The 26,402-nt window shown below is 40.2% G+C and overlaps 1 protein-coding gene across 5 annotated transcripts in view; it reads left to right on the top strand.

The window, feature by feature from the left end:
- The window catches only part of CPED1 (cadherin like and PC-esterase domain containing 1), a 268,972-nt gene that overhangs the window by 230,111 nt on the left and 12,459 nt on the right, over nt 1-26,402 (top strand). For all 5 annotated transcript variants that reach the window (XM_040472137.1, XM_040472138.1, XM_040472136.1 and 2 more), the window contains 5 exons: nt 2,418-2,554; nt 17,065-17,285; nt 17,542-17,643; nt 18,053-18,140; nt 22,417-22,563. In XM_040472137.1, the coding sequence (XP_040328071.1) occupies nt 2,418-2,554; nt 17,065-17,285; nt 17,542-17,643; nt 18,053-18,140; nt 22,417-22,563 (695 nt within the window). The remainder of the gene's footprint in view (nt 1-2,417; nt 2,555-17,064; nt 17,286-17,541; nt 17,644-18,052; nt 18,141-22,416; nt 22,564-26,402) is intronic.

The raw sequence follows: 26,402 nt of genomic DNA, 5'->3' as shown, positions 1-26,402 counted from the left end.
AATGAAATGAAATGAAATGAAATGAAATGAAATGAAATGAAATGAAAACCACAGAAAAATCACAAAACAGAAATGGATGGAGAAACAAGCATTTTTGAGGATAATCTTCACATTGCCATTCAAAAACCAGCACCTCTCCATCGTTTAGTAGCACTGCTCTTCTCTACATTTGGAAACTTTGGAAATGCCTTTTACCGAGCAGACCTTTTTCTCTCCTATATGTAATCTTTTGTAGAAGCCACTTATTTCTTCAGTCCCTGCTGTCAGGGTGGCTTCGTCACCCAAAGTACCACCCATTCCATCTTTCCAAATCTTGTCTATCCAGAAGACGTGAACACATTTCAAGGGCTCCATGACAATTCTGACTTCTGTGATGCTTTCTTTATTCTGAACTACCACGGCTTACTTGAGGTGGGGGCGGAGGAGTAAAATATATTCACCGATTGCTGGGTATCAGGCACTATGGCAGGTGCCATATGTATTTTCCTCATAGAGAGAATATTAAGTAATTTTTTCAAGCCAAACAGTGATTCGCAACTGTGGCTGTATATTGGAATCACCTGAAAAGCATTTAAAAAACACCGATGCCTGAGTTCCATACCGGGTGGTTCTGATTAAATTGGTCCAGCATACGATCTGAGCATGGGGATTTTAAAAAGCTTTTTAGGTGACTCTAACATGCAGTGCTGAGGTCCACAGAACTAGCTAGAGGCAGAGCTCAGGTGTGTGTGTCTCTAGAGCCCAGACTCTTTTCATACCACGCAGCTATTTTTACTCAATTATGCCTTTTTTATTATGCTGTAACTATTTTACATGTATAAATTGTAACCCTCTAACCTGACTGTAAATTTTTTGAGGCTTAACATTGTAGTTAAGAGGCTTAAATATGTTAATATATGAAAGTGCTCAGAATATCCCTAACCTCTGGCAGGTGCTATGAAATGTTAACTATTTTTTAAAATTATTATATCTTAACATCAGTAGCACCTAACATCTTGTAGGGTAAATACTTCAATAACGTTTTAGGTTAAAATCCTCCTAGAGAGTACTATTTTCTTTCATCTCCCCCAGTTCTCTCTTAATAGACCCACACTTCTTTTTTTTCTTTTCTGTGATCAACTAGGAGGCCAGAAGCTAAACCTCCTCTCGTATTTTATCATTTCTAACTATTTCCAAAAACACTCACGTGATTGTGACATCCTTGAAGTCATGCAGTGGAAGCACACCATATTCATTGCTCAAAACTAGAGATTCTGCCCTCTAATGCCACACCAGATACTTTTGTTAGCAGAACCACAAATCAAAGCCAGAATGGACAAAGTTGTTAATTTTTTTTCTTTCTAACTCAACAAGTAGCTGGGAATATTTGGCTCCTCAATGTTTTGAAGAGAAACATCTAGTGGTAACATAAGCAAGACCTTTAGGGTAGAGCATGTGATTGTTGGAGACATCAGGGCGTTCTCCACAAAGGATATAAATAACCACTCTGTAGTCAATGTTCTAGTTCAAACTCCATTTCTGAAAAGATGAAGAAGGAAAAAACAAAAATAAAAAATCCCTTCTTGATTTTTTTTTCTGATTATGAACATCTCTACTCACACTAAAAGCTGAAGCGTTTTGGATACATATTGCTTTATCACTAAAATAGAAAAGATCGCAAATGCGTTGAGAATATTCATTTATCTTATAAACATTTACTAACGCTTATGACCTACTCTGGGCCTGAAGTCAGCTAGTAACAAAGATAAATACGATATTGTAATTGTGCTAGATATGTTAAGCACATTATCCCATTCAGTCCTCCCATCAACCGTGTGAGAACAGTACATACCTCATCTAAGGGCTGGAGAAATGAAGACCACAGAGCTAGAAAGAGCTGAAGAGATTCACACCAAAAAGGTCACCGATCAAATTAAGAGCAGTAACTAGTCTTCGAAATAACAAATTAGCAGTATATTGAAGTAATTCTCTGATATCTTGACTCTCTTGAAGGCAGGGGATAGATCTATTATTGGATTGTTAAGCTAAGCATGTCTCACGCTAATAAAGATTAGTGGTCAATTACCTCGATATCAGTGGCTTCCCATCTACTTTGGTTCTATTAAGTGCCTAGCGTACTCTTTAAAAACAAGTAATAATTGAGTAGTACCCAATCACTTAGTTTTTTTGTAAGGAGGCAGTTTCACAGAGCAGGACCCGTACTTGACTTCAGCATGGACTGTGTTCTTTCAGAATATTTTTACCTGTTGCAATTCTGTTTGGTTGTCAGGGGGGCATGCGTCGTTCCACAGATGTACACAAGAGTGGTCTTCTCACTGTAATATTTATAATACTGTGCCATAACTGAATTCTAAAGTAACTTGCAAGCTGTAATTTCACTAGTAGAATGTGAACAAAGGTCCTGCTGTCTATTCCAGGCCAATGGATCGTGCCTTGCCTTAGCTGTTCAGACAACAGGACCTGTGACTGGAGAGAGATAACGTGGCAGCCTCAGAACTGCCAGTACAGCGTTCTAACTCAGCCTCAACTCCAGCGGTGCCTGGGGGGAAGGAAGGTAAGTTCCGGATCCGGCAGGGGAAGCCTTTAATTTCTGCCACCTGCATCACCAAAAGCCACGCTGTTGTATTTAGTAGACCAGTTCCTGCTCTCTTACTCTGCAGAGGATAACTAATGCAATGCAGTCTGGCTTTTTGAATCATGGGCAAATGTTAGAATAGAAGAGCCTTAACAATTCTTGCTCAATTATTTCCAAATACGTCTACTTGACAGATGGAGGATATTAAAGTCATGTCCTGTGCTGACCCAATTCCATGCTGGTTTTTCTCAGCACAAAGTGAGCGCTTGCCACGTCAACTGACAGATGGCGGTTCAGAGCAGCTGGCCTGGTCAAACTGCAGCTCTAGCGAGGCACTGCGGTGACAGCCGACGTCTGCAGCTCGCTTGCACAAGCCATGAAATGTTCTTGCATGTAAGACTCACTTCTGCTAGAGCTTCCTGGATGCATGAGACACTAACCTTCCTGATCTTCTTTCACATTCCCGGGCAGGTCTCAAACGGACCTCACTAGGCTGCCTTTGCTTTAGTGAGGCTTCTAAGCTGATTTGTTGGACACGCAGTGTCTTCTTACTAGGCGCACTCTGAGTAGGTAGATTCCGGCAGAGCCCTTGGACGTGCGAACCGGGCACATAGACTGAGATGCTTGGTTAACATGAAGTAAGTAATTCTTACCCAGATTTTCAAAGTTCTTTCCTTACAAACTGTTTGTAAGCTCTCACAGATGGGCCACACGGAGTTCCAAAATTGATTTTTTTTTTTAAGTTCTATTAATGCAAAAGGAAATGAGCACTGGAATGAATGTATGCCAGCTTTTCAGATTAGGCCTATGGTTAGATTTTCTACTAGCAAATAATTTAAAAAGAATGACAGGGGGTGAGGGGCAGGGCAGGAGGATGGACATTTCTTCATGGTGATTCCAATACAACTGCACCAATTTTCATGACTGAGAGTATCTCTAAATATAAAAGCATCAGTATTACTTACTTTTAAAAAGGAAAGCAAGGGGGAGGGGCACCTGGGTGGCTCAGTTGATTAAGCATCCAACTTTGGCTCGAGTCATGATCTCACAGTTAATGGGTTCAAGACCTGCGTCAGGCTCTCTGCTGACGGCTCAGAGCCTGGAGCCTGCTTCGGATTGTGTCTCCCTCTCTCTCTGCCCATCCCCTGCTTGCAGTTCATCTCTCTCTGTCTCTCAAAAATAAATAAACGTTAAAAAAAATTTTAACTGAAAGAGGTGCACCTGGGTGGCTCAGTCGATTAAGCCACTGATTTCAGCTCCGGTCATGATCTCAAGGTTTGTGAGTTCGAGACCCATGTCGGGCTCTGTGCTGACAGCTCGGAACCTGAAGCCTGCTTCAGATTCTGTTTCCCTCTCTCTCTGCCCCTCTCCTGCTCATGCTGTGTCTCTCTCTCTCAAAAATAAATAAACATTTAAAAAGTTTTTTAAAAAATAAAAAAGAAAGAGAAGAAACCAAACATTTAGACTTTTATTAACTGTCACTTAATATTCTTATTAACAGAGAATTGATTGTGTGCAAGGAACTAGGTGTGCTGCTAACTTTCATACCTTATGTCTGACCAAACTGTAAGCTTCATGAGGACAGGGAACATGTTTGAATCACTGCTTAGCAAAACTTTTTGATACGTAATAGTCACTTAACAGATATTTGTAGAGTAAACAAATAAATTAAAATCTTACTTGTTTCTCATCACAAATCTGTGAGGTAGATATTGTATCTGTTTTCTACTTAAGAAATTTAAAGCTCAGAGAGATTGAGTAATTCTCCCATGGTCACACATGTATGTGTGGCTACTACTCTGACATTTTTAACCACCAACTTGGATAACCCAACATCCACATCTTAGAAATGCAGGACTGGAAGCAATGAAAATAGTTGTTGCTATAACAGTCAGACTTCTCTAAACTCTTCCAGGAGACTGTTCCGACCTCAGAATTTAGAGCATTCGGGAAAATTCCAAGATGTCACAGTCTATTAACCTGAAAGGCAGTAGATGTTCATTTAAGTTCATAACTAAATTCCATGGCTTTTGACATGACACATATTATTTCCTGGGCTCATTTTATTCCTCTGTAAAATAAAAGAAGCCTATATGATCTAATCCTATGCTGTAGATTAATCAGCTTTGTAGGAAGCTAAAAGCCCTTTTCCTTCTCTGTGTTAAAATATCATAGACTGGGGTCATTCCCCATAGTTCTGTAGGCCGAGATCTCTGAGATCTGGAGACCAGCAGGGTTGGGTTCTGGTGAGAGTTCCTTCCCAGCTTCCATTGGCTGCCTTTCTGTTGTTCTCACAGGGCAGAGAGCTCTGGTCTCCTCTCCTTCTAAGGACACTAATCCCATCATGGAGGCCCCACCCTCATGACCTCATCTAAACCTAATTACCTTCCAAATGTTCCACCTTCTAGTACTATCACTCGAGGGGGTAGGGTTTCAACACATAAATAAACCCAGGGTGGGGGGACACGGGGAAGGGACACAAATGATATGGTCTTTGCTAATTTCAAGGTAGATTATTAGCAACTCTACAAAGTAATGATAAGAAAAAAGGAAGATCCCTCTTTCTGTCTGTTAGGTAGGGAGACAGAATGTTGCAAACTCTAAAAATAACCCCGATATGCAGATAAGGTGCTCCTGGCAGAGACCAGCTAGCTGGCTGCTGGGGGGGGGGGGGCTTCTCTTAGAGATTCTCTTAGTCCAGAGGTGCTATTCAGACCTTCGTGCTCAGAACTCCAATTTGTTAGCATGCTGGCAGTGATTCTACAGAGTCTGATTTGTTTACCAGGATGCTAAAGTTTTCTATACACAACAGGGAAGCATTGTACATTTTTAGCAGAGGAATGACACAGCCAGAATTAGAAAAATCTTTCTGCAGCAGTATGGAGACTGCCTACGGCAGGGAGGAAGTGGGTGCTAGGGAAGCAGAGGCTGTTTCGTGGAAAAATTCCATCATGCAACATTGAAGAGTCAAAGAAAGTATAGATTCTAAGTATAGATTTCTAAAGAAGTACAGATTCAAAGTTAGTATATATTCAATAGTATATGTATACAATAATGCCACTAATATAAAAACTTAATACATACATACAAGCATGCCTACACATACAGAAAAATTTTGGAAGTAACACAGTTAAGAATGATTACATAGGAGGGCACCTGAGTGGCTCATTTGGTTGAGCATCCAATTCTTGATTTCGGTTCAGGTCATGGTTCTTTTGTGAGATTGAGCCCTGTGAAAGGCTCAGCATTGAGCACAGAACATCTGGATCTCTGTCCCTCTCCCCAGCTCTGTCTCTCTCAAAAACGACAACAACAACAACAACAACAACAACAAATGATCACATAAGTGAAAGGGAGTGGGAGAAGGGTAGGGTGGTGATGGGACCAGCGACATATTTTGCGAGGCCCAGGGCAAAATGAAAATGCAGTAGCCTGTGTTCAAAATTATTAAGATTCCCAAGAAGGCAACCACAAAGCAATAGCGCGAGCACTGGGCCCTCCTGCTACACGGACTCTGTGCAACGCCCAAGGTCACATGCCCATGATGCCACCTCAGGTAGCAGAACATGTTTGGCGAAGGATGAAGAGATCTTTTAAAATATCTGTGTGATTTTCATTTTTTTTACAATGGGTGCATATTTTTAAATCTAAAAATCTGTGTTTTAAAATTTAAATCAGAACTAAGGCAGAGGCAGTGGAAATGCAAAGGAAAGAGACCCTGAGGAAGAAATCTTATATATAACAATCATGGACCTGGTAATATAGACAGGTGCATGCTCACATACACCACACAGCACAGAGAAAATTGCATGAACACTCACAACTATGACTATCAAATAGCACTTATTTTAAGAAGACTCTATTTATGCATAGAAGTGCATTAGCAAAAAGCTTTCCCAGTACATTGATTTCTCATTCTCCATGAGAGAAATATAAATACACAAAGTATCCTGAAACTCTTTCATTACTAAACTAAGACAATTCTCATCCTACCCAGAATTTTTCATAATCATTATTCTATTCCAAAGACAAATACATGTCTTGGCATACCATTTACAAAAAACAGAAAAACAAGTCACATAAATATTTTGTTTTTTAAACACCTTATAAACTGACATTTGGGGGAGCTCACTTTCTACTATGTCAGTCATTCAACAGACGCATATTATTTGAGCGACATTGTACAGAAATTCACTTCATAAGGATAGCAGGGTCAGGGAGTGGTAGGAACTTCAGACCTACAATCAGGAAGCCTGCACTAACTACAGTTCTGATCCCATCAGACAAAGTGATTTTTTATTCATCAACACCATCAGATCAACTCTGCTGCCCCACATCAGAAACCTTGTAGTATCTGTTATCCCTAACATGGTACCAGAGTAGAAGTTAGCCACCTGATTGCTTAAAGTGAAGCTCACAATACTTTTTATAACTTTTGTGATGCTCCACTGTTCATTCACTAGCCTAGCTTTTGTTAACAATCTGTTCTAGGGGCATACAAACATGATCCTCCAGGGAGCTAAATTTCCAGTACAAGGAGACACATGAGAGAAGCAATTGTTTCCTCATAGTGTGATAACTGTACAGGTAGAAAGAAGCTCAGAGGCTGGCACCTGACCTGTACTTGAGGTTCTGGAAAAGTTGGTAAAAGAGAAAGTGCCTACGGAGGGCGGTGGTGGTAGTTACAGGCAATCTACCAAACACGTTACTTTGAAATGGTTTAAATGAACTGGAAAAAAAAAAAAAAAAAAGGATCTTCCCTTCTTTCCCCTGAAAGAATCTGCAGGGAGGGGCGCCTGGGTGGTTCAGTCAGTTAAGCATCCGACTCTCTGTTTCAGCTCAGGTTATGATCTCACAGTTTCGTGAGTTTGAGCCCCACATAGGGCTCTGTGCTAAAGCGTGGAGCCTGCTTGGGATTCTCTATCTCTATCTCTCTCTGCCCCTCCCCCACTCAGGCTGTCTCTGTCTCAAAATAAATAAACAAACTTCAAAACATTAAAGAAAAAAAGAAAGGAATCTGCCAGGAGAGTCCTATCACTCGAGCCTAGGTCCTTTGATTCTATCAGATTGGAGAGAAACAGAGGAGGGGCAGGAACCAATCAGGAGTGCAAGAGAGGAGTCCAAGTTTCTCATTTTTTAGTGCATTGCAATTTATGCTTCTTGGATTATGTAAAAATGGGGACATATCTAAACATGCAAATTCTAACAGTAGAGTAGCCTTACTAACATGAAGACTGTCAATTAATTTGTAACTCAGACTTTTTACAGTGAGAAGCTGAGTTTCACTGTTGCCATGAGCAGGTAGTGCAAATGTTGTGCTACAATAAAACAGAACTTCAAATCCAAATTGAGGCAGACTTCAGCTTTTGGAGATGCATTAAATGGAAAAATCTTTCTCCAAGAATCAGATTTAAATGCCATAGAATTTGACTGAGCTCGTGAGAAGTATTGGCAAATTCGGCCTCCTAGCATTCTGCTTTCTTTAGAATCTCTAAGTGGTCATTTCCCTCAACTGAATTTCCTTATGTTGTTATTACGACCTTTTACATCTTTTTACTACTATTTTACACTGATGAATGCAAGGCTGTACTAGGAAATACATGCCCACCTGTGGGGAAGGGACAAGACACAAATCAGTTGAGACTTAAAAAGGAGTTCAAGTTTCCAGTAACTTTGACCAGGAACCCCACTGTGCTTAGTGGCACGTGAGCAGGACTGTACTTTCTATAGTCCAGCATTTGCCTTCACTACAGTGTTGTAAACAGGAGGCTGATGTCTGGAGAAAAGATGGAAAAAGGTTTCTCCTCGAAGCATTTGTACCCCATTTCTAGGTCATACTTGCTTGTGTATGGAAGGCAAGTAAATGTGGGACTCCTTTTAGACCCTAAACTTATCCAAATATAAGTTATTTCATGTATAGGTTTTTGCATATGTGTTATGTATAGGTTTTGTGTTGTATAACTGTGTTGGGTCAAAGCAAAATCAATTGAAAAATATCAGCTATGTGTTCAGTTATACTCTCACACATTTACCTAAATAGATACCCACCCCTTACTTAATAAGCTCTGAATGGAACATTCATATACAAATTTATCAGAGCATAACTCTGTAATCACAGTGTGAAATTTATAGGAAATAGCTTGGAAATATGATAATCAACTTACAATTGAAAAAACTTAGGAGCCGGACCAAACTGAATTAAACATGCCCTTATTTTGTTTGTCAGTTGAAAACATAGCTCAGAATTTAAAACAGTAATAAAGTATCTGAGAGAAGAGTGCAATTAAAAAAGGGAAATACAAAAAGGTGGTATTTACTGAAAGTACTTAAATTCAGCTGTTAAAACAGGAAACGTACCTTACATCTTTAAGTAATATTTGCAAGTTAAGTAGTGTCTTGGACTTAAAGGTGTTTAAATTTTTGAAGTGTGGCTATAATAATATGTTCTGACTAATATGTGAGTTCCATTATAGTTACACAATTCTTGTTGCTTGTCAGTTTCAATATAAAGGAAGGATAAAGGGAAGGAAATCACCTCACTCTCACCAGGAAAGGATGGCTTATCCGTAATGCCCATAATCCAGATTGAACAGCAATGTAGATAAATAATTTTGTTCTGAGCAGCTACACCTACATGTAGGTGATATTGCTTAGCTGTTTATCCCCCCCCCCCCTTTTTTGGCCAAATTTCATGTATTTGAGGGTGATTTGCCTAAATGGCAATTTGCATTTGTTCTTGACCCCAAAGAACAATTTGGTTGGTTATCTACAGCCAATTTAATCAAAATGCATCATTGGAAAACATTTGTAACCATATTATATTTCACAGAGAGATGCTTTGCTGAGCTAGATTTTCATCATGCCCTAAATATCATTAGCCATCTGATCAGTCTTAGCTTCATATTAGGACTGGATGACCCCTTGTTTTGTTTAGAAATGAATACCTTCTGGGAGCAGTGGTGTTCAATCACACGTCTCATCAGAATTGCTGTGGAGCTTTCTAAATAGATGGGCTATGGTTGGCCCTGGACTATATGTAATGAGTAAAATGCCCCTTCACCTCATTGTCATTTCCTTAATTACCAATGAGAGAGCACTCCAGTAAGCAGGCATTGCCTAGATTAATGGGCAAGTAGCTTCTATTGCATTCCTATATAACTTCCCCTCCTGGAAGGTTTCAGTTAGGTCCTGTTGGCTGGGTTGAGTCCTGTCTTGGCATCTACATGCATTCTGTTGGTTCTGAAGAAATATCCCTATTTCTGTGAATATTGAAGATAAAGTCTATGCAGGAGGAAAGAGGAAAGGAGGGAAATTATTTAAATCAAGAGTTTTTTTCCTTGTCTATTGATTCTACATATATCCAAATTCTTTTTGGCCTCAACAGATCAGGAGACTCTGAAAAGCTAACAAGTTCCAGACATTCTACTGCCTTTATATTGACTCAACCCAGATAGCCAGATACTCTTCTTTCCATTTCTTTATAACTTGGCTTGCTAACTATGCCCTTGCTACTTTTGATGACTCTGCAGAAAGGAAGCAATGGAATGTATAATATCTGTATGCTTAAGTGTCACCATTGTTAGTTCCCTTCATTCACGATGAGTGGAATGAAAACCATTTTATTTTATGTTTCAGTCAAAAATTCCCAAGTTCTAGTTGCATTTTCAGTAATACTAATACTGATACTGATATTGATACTGATACTGATACTAATGATACTTCTTGCTATTATTTGTCTCAGGGAACCGATTTTCTTAGAAGTCTTTCTATACATCATGTGGATTATAAATTTAGCTTTTCATATGTTTCATCCTTTTGCTAATTCACATGTTGAAAAATTTGAATTTAGGTTTTAGGTTTTTTCCCCAGGAAGACAGTATGTAGGAGAAAGTGGTAGCTACATGTTGATAAAACTCATTCCCTCCTCTTCCTGGCAAATGTAGCTTGACTACATTTCTCAGTCTCCCTTGAAATTAGGTGCTGCCATAGGACTGAGTTCTAACCAATGGAATGTGTGAGCAGCAGTGATGTGCCCAGCTGCCACGGGGGGCCCATAGACAACCTGGCAGCTCTTTACTCCTCCTTTCAGCTGGATATGGATGCCCACAAAGGTCTTTGAAGCCATAATTGAAGCAGGCACAGTCTAAACATCCTGGGAGCCTGCCCCACCCCACACATACACCTGCCTCAAACCACCTGAACTGTTTTCCTGAGGGAGAAATAAACTTCATTTGTGTTCAGGCAATTATACCTCTCAGGGCTCTATTTGTTATAGCACATAGCCCGTCCCACCTACTATAAGGACTAGATAATAAAGAAATGAAGATGACTTAAAAAAAAAAAAAAAACTAGTCCCAGGCTTTAACAGAGCCTAGGAACATGATGTGCTTCTAGGTTCCCTGGTCCATGGTGGTATGAAAAAGAGTGGGAAGATGCCAGCCCCTGTAAACTTTTCAGTGACACACTTCCTGCTGAGTCTTGGGAATAGAAAAGTTACAAAAGTCCTCTGAACACGTCTTTGTCGCCCACTGATGCACTGAGGTCCAGCCTCTCAGCACACATCCAGGCACAGATGCTTCTGCTCCTCTCCAGAGCCCACCTTGATGGAGGCAGGCTCTCCTCTTGCACTGCAGAACCCAAAAAGAGATGCTGCATGGGAAAATGCCATTCAATCTTGGAATAAGATTGCTACTGGAATCCGAAATATGATTCACGTGATTCCTGTGTTGGGTTTATTGAACCAATGCTTAAGCCATTGTTCCACAAAAGTTTAAGCTGGTTGTTTTTATGGGAATTTTCAAAATGTTTTTAAGATGAAAATGCACTTACTGTTATTGCTGCCACTGTTGCTGCCTTTGTGTTGTTTCATTATTGTCATAAAAAGTCAATATATGTTCATTTTAGATAACAGAATACACTGTCATATCTCCCTTTGCAAACTAACCACTGTTAACTTTCCAGGACCTTTGCTACACATCCACATGCTTTTTACCAAAAAAATTGCAATCATTATTTATATTGTGATTGTAGTTAGCTTTTTATAAAAGTTAACTGAAATCTTCCCCATTACAATGTATCCATATTACGATATCATTGTTAAAAGAGGAAAAAAATTTAAGTGTATGATTATGCTTTAATATAAGCAATCTGGCAGACATTTATACTGCTTCCAGTTTATTTTTCTTTTAAAATATATTTTAATAGACATCCTTAAATATTTCCTAGAAGTGGAATTCCTTAAAAATTGCCAACTTATACACACAACAGTGGTTTCCATTCATCCATTTAACACATGAGAACCGACTTTTATGCCAGGCACTCTTCTGAAGCTTGGGATTCAACGGTTGAAAGGAAAGAAGATAAAAACTCTCCCTCGTGATCCTTACATAGTCTGAAGGAGAGGGTTCATTTCCCTGAGGTCATAAGATTGTTGGTGCTTTTAAAATCTTTGCTAAATTGGTAGGGGAAAAATTAGCTATTTTGATGTTTTATTGCCGACATGGATTATTTTTATAATTGCTTACTGGTTATTTGTACTTAATGATCACATTTATTTTCTTCGATTGCCTATGCCAATCAATACCTGTGCATGCTAGTGTGAGGCAATAATATTCATGGGACAGAAGAGTTATTTGAAAATTGTACGACCTGTTATGAATATCTGTTTTGATGATTTAGCCCTTTTAAAGTTGACCTTTAAAACAAATAATCTACAAATTTTATTTTTTATTTTATTTTTTATTTTTTTTCAACGTTTATTTATTTTTGGGACAGAGAGAGACAGAGCATGAACGGGGGAGGGGCAGAGAGAGAGGGAGACACAGAATCGGAAACAGGCTCCAGGCTCTGAGCCATCAGCCCAGAGCCTGACGCGGGGCTCGAACTCACAGACCGCGAGATCGTGACCTGGCTGAAGTCGGACGCTTAACCGACTGCGCCACCCAGGCGCCCCTACAAATTTTATTTTTAAAAATTCTTGAATTGGATGACATAACAGATATAAAGATTGGGGGCACCTGGGTGGCTCAGTCGGTTAAGCATCTGCCTCTTGATTTCAGCTTAGGTCATGACCTCATAGTTTGTGAGATCAAGACCCACATTGGGCTCACGTGCTGGAGCCTGCTTGTAATTCTCTCTCTCTTCTCTCCCTGCCCCTTCCCCTGCCAGCATACGTACACTTGTGCTTTCTCTCTCTCAAAAATAAATATTTAAACAATAAAATATCTAACACTTAAATAAAATATATTTATAAAATAAAACATTTAAAAAAAATAAAATAAAACATATAAAGATTGAATATTAGCCATGTAACTGAAGAAAAACCACTCTATTTCCTGATGTTATTTTTAAATTGTGTATGTATACTTAAAAGAGCTGACCTTTTGAAGTTAGAAATCTTTTAGGTAGGAATACCAATCAACGTTTTACAAAAACTGCTTCCCCTACAGCACAGGCAATCTTAAAATCACAACTGTATTTTCATTTTCATTACAATTTAATCATTTGAATTTGTCATGAATAGAAAGGCAATGGGAGAAAATAATTCTCTAGAAAATATTCTTCCCAGAGTAGTGTCCATTAGACTTGAAAAATGCTGTCTAGATATTTGCAGTCCATTTTTTGGTAATGTTCATTTATTTATTTTTGAGAGAGACAGAGAGAGAGAGAAAGCCGGGGAAGGGCAGAGAGAGAGGGAGACAGAATCCCAAGCAGGCTCCACACTGTCAGCTCAGAGCCCAACATGGAGCTCAGACTCAGGAACTGTGAGATCATGACCTGAGCTGAAACCATGAATCAAACGTTTAACCAACTGAGCCACCCAAGTGCCCCTAGATATTTGCAACTTAGAACTTGTTTTGCAGAGGACGGTGGTGAGGCTTCCTCCCCCCCCCCCCCCCATCCATGCACTTTTTGTTGGTCACTACTAAGGGACGGAGATGTGAGGGACTCGAGTTTCACCAGCAACCCTCTGCGTCCTGCTGGGGGACCTATAGCAAGGTTAGTAGGGCAAGAGAGAGACTGCTGTGATTTAGACATTCCCCATCTTCTCTGACATTTTCTCTAAACAAGTTAATGAATTTACAGGGGCTAGCAGTGCACTGCAAGTCACACTAAATACATTCAAAAGTGCTCCGTGCCCTTCCTATGTCTTAATGCTAGCTCACTTTGTATGCTTTCTGTGTGCCAGGAACAAGACAGGTATTAAAATCTCATTGAGGTCCTCAAAACTGGTGCTATTATTTTCCCCATTTTACTCATAAAAGAATGAACCTTGGGAGGGATCATATAATTTGTCTAAAATTGCCTAGTTAATAAATAACCATACCTAAGAATTTTGACCTTTAACTCTTTTTGCCTCTAACATTTTTGGTGGGCTCTATCTTTGTATAATCCCACAGAAAAGACCAACTATCTAGAGATGTGCTTCTCTGAATAGCGTGCAGCTACTTTGATTTTCCTAAACCTCTATATCTCTCTCTGTAACCCACAATACAGACACCCAGTGACCTTACTGGCTGCCTGGAGATCCATAGGAGGGATTGCAACTTCATATTATAATGAAAAGAAACTTTCGGGAAAACTTGTAGTGGCAATTTAGTTTAAAAGCTGATCTTGGGGTGCTGGGGTGGCTCAGTTGTTTAAATACCCGACTCTTGATTTCAGTTCAGGTCATGATCTGGTTCATAGGATTAAGTCCCAGGTTGGGCTCTGCACTGGCAGAGAGGAGGCTGCTGGGGATTCTCTCTCTCCTTCTCTCTGCCCCTCCCCTGCTCACGCAGGCACTCTCTCTTCCTCTCTCTCTCTCTCAAAATAAATTTTAAAACTTTTTTTAAAAAGCTGATATTAAAGGCCTTTTACTGGTATTAAGAGCTGAAATGTGCTCCCACCCAACCAAATTCATATGTTGAAGTCCTAATTCCCAATACCTCAGAATATGACTGTGTTTGAAAGTAGGGCCTTTAAAGAGGCAATGAAGGTAAAATAAGGTCTTATGGGTGGGCCTTCATCCAATGTGAGTGGTGTCCTCACAAGAAGAGGAGATTAGGGGCGCCTGGGTGGCTCAGTCGGTTAAGCATCCAACTTCAGCTCAGGTCATGATCTCGCAGTCCATGAGTTCGAGCCCCGCGTCGGGCTCTGTGCTGACTGCTCAGAGCCTGGAGCCTGTTTCGGATTCTGTGTCTCCCTCTCTCTCTGACCCTCCCCCATTCATTCTCTGTCTCTCTCTGTCTCAAAATTAAATAAACGTTAAAAAAAAAAAAAGAGAGAGAGAAGATTAGGACACAGACACAGAGAGGAAAGACCATGTGAAGACACAGAGAGTAGATGGCCATCTACAAGGCAAGGAGAAAGGCCCTCGGAAGAAATCAACCATACAAATACCTTGATCTTGGACTTCTAGCCTCCAGAATCATGAGAAAATGGGGGGTATAGCTCAGTGGAAGAGCATTTTACTGCAGAATCATGAGAAAATGGATTTCTGTTGCATAAACCACCGAGCCTGTGGTACTCTGTTATGGGGGCTCCAGCAAACTAATACAGATGGAGTTGGAAAATTACTAGTACTGTGTCTGAAATTAAGAGCCTTCCTGATTATTCACAATTCCCCTTTTAAAAATCAGAAATCTGGACCAGAAATACAAATAGTTACAGGTCAAAGTAAGAATTTCAAATGATTTCACAAGTTATTTAATCATACTGGAATTTTATTGCCCCAAATAGAACTTGACCAAGAGGATCGGTGACTGGGGCCTTGGCATCTTATGTTATTCAGTTCAACTTGATGATGCTTATGGTGTTTGATCTGAGGGCAAATCAGAGATGTTCTGGCATTTCTTCACACAGCTAATTGAGTACATTTACCATGGAAAGGACAAACTTTTGCAGATTCTCACCTAATTTGTTGTGCATGGACAAATGCAGTCGTGCCTGAGAAGTGATAGCAATGACTGCTGTTGAAATCAGAGGAAAATATGTGCATGGCTAACGGAAAGAGAAATCTCAATACAGAGAGAGAAAAGTGAAGAATGAAATAAACCTGTTCAAAGACCTTAAAAAGGATTGTCTCTAACAAAAGTCGTTTTGACTTTCAATTCAATAAATATTTTTAAAGTGCATGCATGGTAGTATGGGGGAAATTAGAATTTAGAAATTAACCCTGGCTCTGACCTCAAATACTTCTTGATATGATATGAGAAAAAAAAGACACAGACACAAATAGCCATAGTTTCATGTAGTCTTTGATAACATCTGTCATGGAAATTAAAAATGTAATGAAATCACAGAGGACAGACAAGGTCATTGGACAAGCTGGGGCATTGGGCAAGACCTACTATGAGACATGTTTGTTTCGGGTCTGGAGGTTGTGTAGCGTTTACACAGGTGGGGTGGCAGAGGGAGGAGCTTTCTAGACAGATTAGTACAAGGAGAAACAGATGTTGTGGAGTGCAAATCATGTTCAGTGAAAAAGTAGGAATCTTACATGACGGAAAGCATTGAGAGGATGGGGCCAGTGATCTTGCACTTGGAGTTAAAGGGCCTAGGCTTGAGTCCTGTGTTCCCCATTTACTAGATTTATGACCTCAGTCTCCTTGAGCCTCAAATTCCTCATCTGTGGAATAGGAATAATGACTCAGACCTCACAATTATGAAGATTAGAAGTGAGTACTCTGTGTGAAATCTCCACCCAGCAAAGTCTGATATGCAACAAAAATTTAGCAAATGTTGGCTGAACCTAAGTAACTAGGCTTAATTTTATAGAAAATGGAGAGCTGATAAGGTTTTTGAGCATGAAAGTAACATGACCAGAAGTAGGCATTTGGAAATTTATCCCTGTAGTACTGTGTGTGTAGAATGAATTCAAGGGTGGCCACTAGCACAGATTTGAGTTAATGGGAGCCTGAAGCAGAGCCACACTTGGAGGGGATGTGGAAGAGGTGATGAGTATGAGTGTTTGAGGGCCAATGGTGCTGGGATCTGCTCCTGGGGACATAGACGACTGTTCAGAAACTCATGCTCCGGGTTCTGTGGCTCTTTGCTCAAGTAGTGGCATGACTTTTACTGAGATTTTTAACCTCTGCAGATCCCCAGTTTTCTCGTCTATAAAACAAAGAGGTTAGAAAAATCTCTAAGTGTTCTTACAGCACTAAAATAGTTCATACCTATTTGAATCAATAAAATTTGTGAAGCTAATTAAATGAGAAGGCAAACAGCATAAAGGAGGAGGAGAACCTGAAGGTAGTGTAAAGCAAAAAGTTTTAAACATGAGTTAGCAGGTCAGTGACTGATATCATTGCTAGGAGTGTGGAAGAGAGGAAAATGAACAGGCTTGGGGGAGAATATGATGGATGTCATTTCTCACAGTTGAAAGGGCTCTCCTTCAAAGAATTAGACTTGTGGTTTTATGAGTCCTCAAGAAATCACTTATTTTATATTATCTCTCATCCTGTAAACATCAGGTTTGAAAGCAAATATTTTTCTTTAATTTACAGATTCTTTTCATTGGAGATTCAACCAATAGAGGAATAATGTACTATCTGATCGAAAGACTAAATGAAACCTTGCAAGAATGGCAGAAGGTCCACGGCACAAAATTCTACCACAATGTCAATGGTGGGAAGACTTTGGTCAGTTATTCCTACTATCCCCAGTTCTGGATAAGCCCTTCATTGAGACCAACATTTGAAAAAGCACTTGAACATCTCTTGCAAAGGTACAATGGAACTCTTATGTATGGCACAATGCCATAATGTGCTGATGTTTTACTAGCGGTCATAATGGCTCACTGTATATCAAATGTGCTGAAAAGCTTAAATGCCAAGTAATATGGCTGAAAATGAGTTGGAAACGACAAGGGGGTCCTGTGATCAGGATGCTAGATATGGTTCAGTGAAATGTGAGGCACTGCTGTTAAAATGTTTGCCATCTGTTTCAAGGCAACATGTGTTGTTTTCCTTCCTGGATTTCAGATCACGTCCCCTGGAGAATACAGGCCAGACCGTATTGGTCGTTGGTGGTGTTCAGTGGCTCAATTCCCATCACCTACAAATTATTCACAAGGTTTTGAAGAGGTAGGTTTCTGAAGTAATAGCTGTCATTAGTATCCTAAGTTAAAAAGAAAAGTCACCCTTAATGTGACTAAATTTCATCAAGATTTTATCTAAAGAGCAGTTTGTAATTTAGAATAACATACTTGAAGTCTAGTTTAAAATGTTTCAAAATACTCTCGTATCCAATCACTGGATGGCTCTTCATTATCCAAATTTGAATTTACTATGGGTAAAAACATGCCCAATGGCACATAAAACTCTACCCACAAAAAAAAAACAACACCCTAAAATGTATCATATTTATAAAATGAGAATTTAGTCTTATAAGCTAATTATCACATTCTAGAAGAATTCCAGTGTATTTGTTTATGTAAGCACAAACATCTAGAAATGTAATCAAAGTTTATGACCTCAGAATTCTGATTCACAGGGAAAATTTACTCAATATCCTTGTGATCATCAAAACTTTGGGAATTGGATTTCATCTCCCAGTGGATGGACTGCATTTCTTGACACAGGTAGGCCCATTCCCTCCAGGCTATGTGAACTTTGTGGTTCCTATAAGAATCTTTGCTGGTGTCTGAAAAAGAACCCACAAGACAGTACGAAATACTCAGCAGCCTTCATAAAAATCAAAGGAGGATAATATAGTTAAGGATTATGATTTCAAACCAGTTATAATTACTCCGGGAAATAAGGAGACCATATCACATGAATACATTGTGGATGCTTTGAGCTCATAAGAGAAGAAAAGGGATGCCAAGCTATGAAAAAAACAAAGAACTGGGGGGTAGATGAGAGAGATTAGGCTTTAAGTATCCCCTTACCCCACTAATGTTTCATACACCTTTAAAGACTCATGCTGGAACCACAAATGAAATTGTCAGTATCAATGAGTACTTTGGGGAAGAGTGGCTTTTTTGAAGATGATTTCTGACTGATTGCTTTTCAAAAAAAAAGTCTTTGAAGTAGTATCATTAGTTTTTCCTTTCCTTGGATATTCATAAGTGGGAGGAGTTAGAAGCCTCTGACCAGTTCTTCTCGAAAAGAGTAAATTAGTCTCAACACTGAATAGAAGTCTAAGAAAAGAAAAGGCAACATCTGTAGGCAAGAGAACCAGCTGCTCTTGTTCAAGTGAGGAGAGTTCACTGGCAGGCAGGTTTGTGTGCAGTTGCTTCAGGGAGCTCAGGGGAGCACTGGGAATTGGGGAGACAGGAAGCTGTCCGTGTACTGTGTAAACTGAGTGAGATTTATTTTTGTATAATAATGTTGAGCTCTCCTAGCTCTCCCCGGTGCAGATTACACAACCCCCTCTCCCTTCTTGCCACCTCGCCTGCCGAGATGCTAGATCTGTGATGCAAGAACAGAACTGGTAGAGGGGCGCCTGGGTGGCGCAGTCGGTTAAGCATCCGACTTCAGCCAGGTCACGATCTCGCGGTCCGTGAGTTCAAGCCCCGCGTCGGGCTCTGGGCTGATGGCTCAGAGCCTGGAGCCTGTTTCCGATTCTGTGTCTCCCTCTCTCTCTGCCCCTCCCCCGTTCATGCTCTGTCTCTCTCTGTCCCAAAAATAAATAAAAACGTTAAAAAAAAAAAAAAAACAGAACTGGTAGAAAGTGGCCCAAGTCAAGCCTCCAAATTCAGCTTCTTGGAGTTAGTGTGGGGAAGTTAGGGTCACTTAAAATGAGTGCAGGTAGTTTGCATGTTGGGTAGCTGAAGGGTTGGAGACTGTGAGGGATTAGACGAGGGCTCCTTTGATAATTTTTGCTGTGGGTTTTGAGTTAAATCTCCTTTAATGTTATTTGAAGGCTATAGTCAAGGTTACAGTTGATTCTTGAGAATTCTTCTCTGAGCCCCACTTTCCTCCTTGCCAAAACTGGAGTACTTAGGGCCCCTATTTATATGTAGGTTCCTAACTCTGAATCAGTTCATCTCAGCAGATAGCAAACTTTTCTACAGCACTTGCTTTGTGCCAGATCCTGTGTTAAATACTATGCTTCCCACCAGGGCTTTGATGGTCCTCATCAGTCTTTTCAAACTGAATGAAGGCAAAAGGAGGGGAGAAATGGAAAGGAAAGAATAGAATGAAAGAGAAAGGGATAATATCAAGTGGAGGCAGAAAATAAGGGTGAACTCAATCATAGGCTTCCATGGCCATTCACGAGCTTGCCTCTGCCTTCCTCTGTGGACTCATCCCTACATATACACAAACATGCACACACACACACACACACACACACACACACACACACCACTACTGAGCTCAGTCCTACTGGGCAACTTTCAGTTTCTCAAGCACATCACGCTCTCAGACACTTCCAGGTGTTTGAAATCACTGTTCCTTCCTCATGGAGCCCACCTCTCACCAACTCCTCACCTGAACAACTTCCAGTCACCCTTCCAGTGTTAGTTTACCATGGGGCAGACTTAACTGATGCACTAGACTCAATTGGCTACTCCTGCTATGAGCTCCTATAATAATGTCTTGTGACTTCATTCATGTCGCTCAACAGATACAATCCTTGGTTGTCTGTCTCCCCTGCTAGACTAACCACTGTGAGAGCAAGGACTGGGGAGGGAGGGCTGCATTGCTCACTCTGGTACCCCAAATGCAAAACCCAATTCTCAGCAGATGGTAGATTTTCAAAAAAATATCCCATGCAAGGAGTGAGTGATACTTCATATGATTTAGCTGCTCCCAGATCGCCCCTTCAAGGCTGAAATATTCATTCAACTGGGCCACTGGGAGTGGGACCCAGTAAGGACTCACACCTGACTGCTGACAGTACTGCCTTTCTCTGCAGAGCCCCAACTTGGCAGGTGCAGGAGTGCCAAGATTCAGTCCCCTTTCCCCAATTGGGCCATCCCGGAGGGACCGTGCCAGCTCTAAAACTCCCAGGGGGGTGCACAAAAAGCCCCTGTTGGAGCTACATCACTTCCTTATAAGTGTTTGATCCCCCAAAGCACTCTACTGTTACGCAAATGCCCATCTCAGAATCTATTTCCCAGAGAACCAACCTTTCTCTAGAAAACTCTCTTAAGAAACTGCTTACTGTAAAGTTCCATATACCTTTCATAATCAGACATATTAAAGTTGAGAAAATACTTGTAACTGGACAAGAAGAAGCCTGCAAACAATATTGAGCATCACGGTTCACATGATGGCACAGACGAAATTCACATGTGTTTCCTTGCTCTAGATTCCTTCAGTGGGAATTTTTTCTGTTCACTACTTTTATTTTGGGGGAAATGATGTCACATAAAGATTAGGTATGCTAGCACAGTGGAGAAGACAGAAAATTAGACCTATGTGTACTGCTTCTGTTACTTTGCAGCCTGATCAACAAATGCAAGTGATTCACTTTTTCACTGGGAAAATGAACAGCATTTTTGTCCTTTAGAAAAGGCAAGAGCAATCTCCTCCCTCTGTCAGTTTGGGTTTTCTAAGAAACAGACAGCAGACAAGATTAGCAAAATAAGGGGATTTATTAAGAAGAATGTCTGGAAAGGATAAAGGAAAGGGTGCCAAGTAGGCAGGAAGAGTTTCAGGGGATAGTACCCAGTGCATATCCCTCAATCTTGCACCAAATATTTTTTTGGGTGTCTACTATGCATTGGGCACTGTGGTTGGCTGTAATGTGTCTGATATGAAGGGAGTGGAAGGATGGATGAGGTAGGAAGAGTCTCAGACTACAGGTCAGTCTAAGAAAATCCTAACCAGGCTGATGAGGAATCTCAGAGTTAGAGTAGTTAGTGCAGGGTCCCTCTTCTCAGCATTGGATCTGAATTAGACTTTCTGCCAAGCACCATCGTTGCTTTGGACATGGTTGGGAGGGAGGGAAGAATATGATCCAAAAAAGCAGCGGCTGGAAATTTCACTCAATTCTGCTGCCCCCCTGAAGCACACTCCTCTTCTCTGGTGCCCCCACCTCCATCCAATAGGCAAACCTCACTCTGCTTTGGATCCTCTTCCTGAAGCCTCACTGTCCAGCTGTCCCCCTGCCCCTGCACAGCTATTCCTTCTTCTGACTAGCCCAGAGCCCAGCATATTTAAATCCATTAAAGGACTGAGCAAATGTTTACAAATCTATTTCTCCTGTTAGAATACAATGTCTTAAGACCAGGGACCATGATTTCTTTTCCCTTGTATTCTTGTCCCTTAGCAGAGCTAAGCACAAAACAGACACTAATTAATATTCAAATGACTAAATGAATAAAAGTCCAAATAGATGGAGACAGCCTTTGTGATTTTCAAATTTTGACTTTTAAAGTAAGACTTTTAAATATTTCAATGGATGTTTGTGGGAAATAAAACTAATTTTCATAGAAGGAAAAGTTCCAAACTGTGTGTCATTATAGATATTTATGTGTTGGTGTTTTATATATACATAAATGTTTATATTTATATTTTGAATAAAAAACTGATAACACATCTTTACTTAAGAAATGAATGTGAAGGGCACCTGGGTGGCTCAGTCATTTGAGCCTCTGCCTCTTCATTTTGGCTCAGATCACGATACTCTGCATTGGGCTCCATGCTGAGAGTGGAGCCTGCTTAAGATTCTCTCTCTCCCTCTACCACTACCCCCCCCCCACTGCTCTCTCGCTTTCTCTCTCTCTCTCTCTCTCTCTCTCTGTCTCTCTAAAATAAAATTTAAAAAAATGCATCTGAAATTAAGTCTTTTTCCTGCAGTGGGATCTATCTGTAAAAAAGACGATATTTACATGATTTCTACCTGAGTTATTATCATAAAACATTCCTCAATAAAAATTCTCATTCTTCTCTTTTGCAATACAGAGTGAAGTTCAGAACTTATGGAAAGAAAATTTGATTATTCTGGATGCTGCAAAGACATATGGCTATGAAGTGGTTGACACATTTACTATAACGATGGGACGATACAAAGAGTTTTTGCAGGGGACGTGTGGATGTCATTTCCATGAGGTATTTACGCTGGCTCTTTATTTATTGTATCTTTTGATTGGTTAGATTTCTCATTGTATCTTTAATTATATTCTGAGTCTTATTTTGTATTAAAAAACTATGTCCGGAGGAGATTAAATGATGTATTCACCATTACTCAGCCAGAGCATTTAGCAATCACAACTTGAGACTCTACAAAATAAGATGTTAAAAAAGAATTAGTTTTTATGTAGACATTTAAAAACTAGGATCACTGGTCAATGAAAGCAGGAAGATGGAAACGTGGAGAGCACTTGCCTTGACTAACAGACTCTCAACCTTCCCATAGGAAATTGTGGCCAAAGAAGGTATAAAATGTCTTTAGTGGAGCATGAAAATCAAGACAATTTAATGTGCTAAACTAATGAACGACCTTCCTCCATTGGTTTATCTAATGCATTAAACAGGTGGGCCTGTGTTTTGAGTAGTCCCCAACACCCCGTGGTGAAAATTATTTCATTTCCAGTCAGTAATGTATTAGGCTAAACTGATAAGGTGATAGCAGACAATAATTTTAACCTCCCTTCCGCCCCACCATTTTTTCAAACTCTGTGATTATTTCCTCTTTATATCACTTGAATAAAATCTTAGTAAGTCCCATAACTTTAAAACCACTTTCAGATAATAAGAATGAAAAATTATTTTCAGGCGTAAGAAGAATGACAGTTCAGTACTAAAATTGCCCAGCCCTGTTATAACCACATGAAGTCATTTCCTTCCCCCAGCTCAGGCCCTCTTGGGTCTCAAAGCCCAAAGGAGGAGAGAGGGTATAAGAGCTTTCTTTCCTCTTCTCTCACCCCTTTCATCACTGGGTCAGGTTAGGGAGATGTTAAGGACAATGAAAGTCTTACTTGACTGGTGTAAGCATAACCCATTGATGTGCTTTCTGGGTAGGGCATGCTAATTCTTGTTAAAGTGCTTTTGTAGACTTCCTTGAAGACCCTCCTTCCCACTGGGGCCCTCTGACTATGCCTTCCTTGATAGAGGCAATACCTGGGCCCCTTGACTTCCAATTGTCCCTCCCTCTGTTGTGGGTCACCTTGCCACTCCAGGCACCCTCCTGAAAACTATTCAAAATAGCACTAGGCTTGCGATACTGTTGCCCACCTTTGATCCACCAGAAACACTCATGCACACTTGCTCTGCTGTTGCTAGAAATAGGGTTAGCTGCCAACAATACAGCCCTCTCTCTCTTTCACTCTTTCTTGCTCTTGGTCTCACTCTTGCTCTCTCATTCTCCCGGCCATCTTAAAGCTCATCTATAGCCACAGTGTCTCATACCAATTCTAATGATCCCCAAACCCTAAAGAACACACGTCCACTTCTTAAAGTTGGTCTCTCGAAGGCCCCTCTCATTTGGCTTGAAGCAAGGGTAAAGCAATTCCTTATGAGGGAGAAAGACTGTCAATCATCCGGACAACTCACATGGAAAATCTTTCTCTTCCTTCGTCTTCATTTCCTACTCTTTTAATGAATGAGACAAAGGTTTGCAAAACTGGATTTTGTCTATACTTTTTCAAGTTTTGCATACATTGTTTTGGAGTATGAAGTTACTTGGCTCCTGTTGTTTGCTCTAGATCTTAGGAGCTTCTGCTGAAAGTGCAATGGAAGAAAAAACTGCAATGTCTCATCTGATCTTTTTGCCAGACACGGGATCTCTTGTTCTTTCTCAAATGGCCCCCTTGGTAAACCAGAAGGCAGTCATTGGACTGACTAGGGAAATGACCACTAAAGGTTTCTTGGATCCTGTTTTTCAGCCTTAAGATGACTATCAGAATTCATTTTGGTCCTCAGATTTTTACAGCTACCCAAAGTTACTGACACTGCATTGGTTCTTCTGGATATGTTATATTTTTTCTATGTTATATTTTTTACATATAATTTTGTAGGACAAATGGAGCTGCATCTCAGGGAAGTGAGAGCCTGCACCCACAGTAGACAGCATGGCATTTTAAGTTTTGGTCTAGCAACTTGAAGCTTGGCCATGGTGTTGCAGCACAGATTTTACACTGTAGGAGACTATGTGTTTATTTATTTCTTCCACACACAAAAAAATATAACACCCTTTGAGTTCCTATTCTATTTGCAAAAAGTCAAGACTTAGAGACACAAGAGCAGGTAGCCAGAAAGGGGAAAAAATAACCTTACAGCTGAGCCAGCCCAGTATCATAGTTGGCTGCAAAAACAAGTCAAAGGTTGCCAAAACCCACATAAAACAGGGACTTTGAAAGACAATATACTGATATTTTTTTTTGCCTCTTTTAGAAAAGGTTTATTTATTTACTTATTTTTATATAATGTGTCTTCAATTAGTATTTTAGGGGAGGGTATCTGTTTTTCTTTTTCATCTTTAGTGCTCGGGAAGTCTAAAAAGGAGAAGTCTTCCAAAGATTTCCAGCATGGCTCCAATTAAAAACAGAAGATGCCCTTCCCACGTGATTGCATTACATGTGTCTCCTGCCACAGCATTAACCGGTTGACACTAATAGTCATGGAATTTGAGAACTACAACAAAGGCTCTTTGAACCATCAGAACTAGAATATTGGCTTATAAATATTACTTATAAAAATAGCTTTAATTTGCATAGCAATAATTTAAACATGTCAGGTGAAATTATGTCACTTATTTGACTTTATAATTATGTGTAATCATCATGTACAAATTGTTTTTTAAGCCCTATTTTTTAAGTTTATTTATTTATTTTGAAAGATAGCAGATAGGGGATAGCAGATCCCAGAATTTATCAGAGAGAGAGAGAGAAAGAGAGAGAGCAGGAGGGGCAGAGAGAGAGGGAGAGAGAGAGAATCCTAAGCAGGCTCCACACTATCAGTGCAGAGCCCAATATAGGGCTCGAACTCACGAACATGAGATCATGACTTGAGCCAAAACCAAGAGTCAGATGCTTAACTGACTGAGCCACCCAGGCGCCTCAAGCCCTATTTTTAATGCATGTTGACTTGGCAAGCTACATAGGTATCCTTCAAATTATCTTAATTGATTCTGGAGCAGCATTACCATTTTGAAGTTTTATTTTTTGAGCTAAAATACTTCGGGGGGCATTTGCCTTTCCAGTTACACTGCAGAGTGCTAAGGTCATCTTTCTCAACTGGCTCTCTTCATCACAAAGTCTCTACACCCGTTCATCACTTTGGCATAATTGCTGCTTAAGTCTTGAACAAAATGCACCTCTTGTAGCTCAGGACGTTTCTACTGCTGACGCTGAGGTTTTACAATCTTTCTACGCTATCACCCAACATCTAAAATCACTGTTAGCTTATTATAAAGAATCAAGAAAATCTAAAGGCCCTTGCAAAGTATGATTTGATGATTAATGTAGCAAGCCAGGGAAAAGGAGATTATTGGCCTCATGTAAAACATATTAAAGGACAGAAATTTGTTAATAATAACCATTTTTTCCCTCTGTGCTCATCTTATGAGCTGACAAAGCAATTTGTCATACAGGAATAGCAAGAATTAAAATCAGCTGTGCTAGAACCATGAGAATTTGAGTTTGTATCTTCTGGTGTTCAGTTAAGCCATTCCCACAATAGATCCTCACATACCTAAGAAGGATTGCTACAACAATTACAGTAAGATCTTGTTGCGTCCTCTGATTTGTCGTTAGGATTCTATCAGAGACATAACACACCTGCATCAGTTGACTCTTGTTGCCACAGGTAAGACGAGAGGTCTCAGCCCACCTCTTTCATCTGTCAAGTCACCACGAGAGAGAGTATGTTGCCGCCATGGATCTCTAAACAATTTCCCAGCCGGTGTGCATCAATGTTGACTAAAATGTTCCTGCTGGTTAAAAAATCAG

This window comes from Herpailurus yagouaroundi, unplaced genomic scaffold, assembly GCF_014898765.1.
Source record: "Herpailurus yagouaroundi ecotype Mexico unplaced genomic scaffold, PumYag 100, whole genome shotgun sequence".
In the NCBI taxonomy this organism is placed as follows: Eukaryota; Metazoa; Chordata; class Mammalia; order Carnivora; family Felidae; genus Herpailurus; species Herpailurus yagouaroundi.
This window is presented reverse-complemented; position numbering and strand designations above follow the sequence as displayed.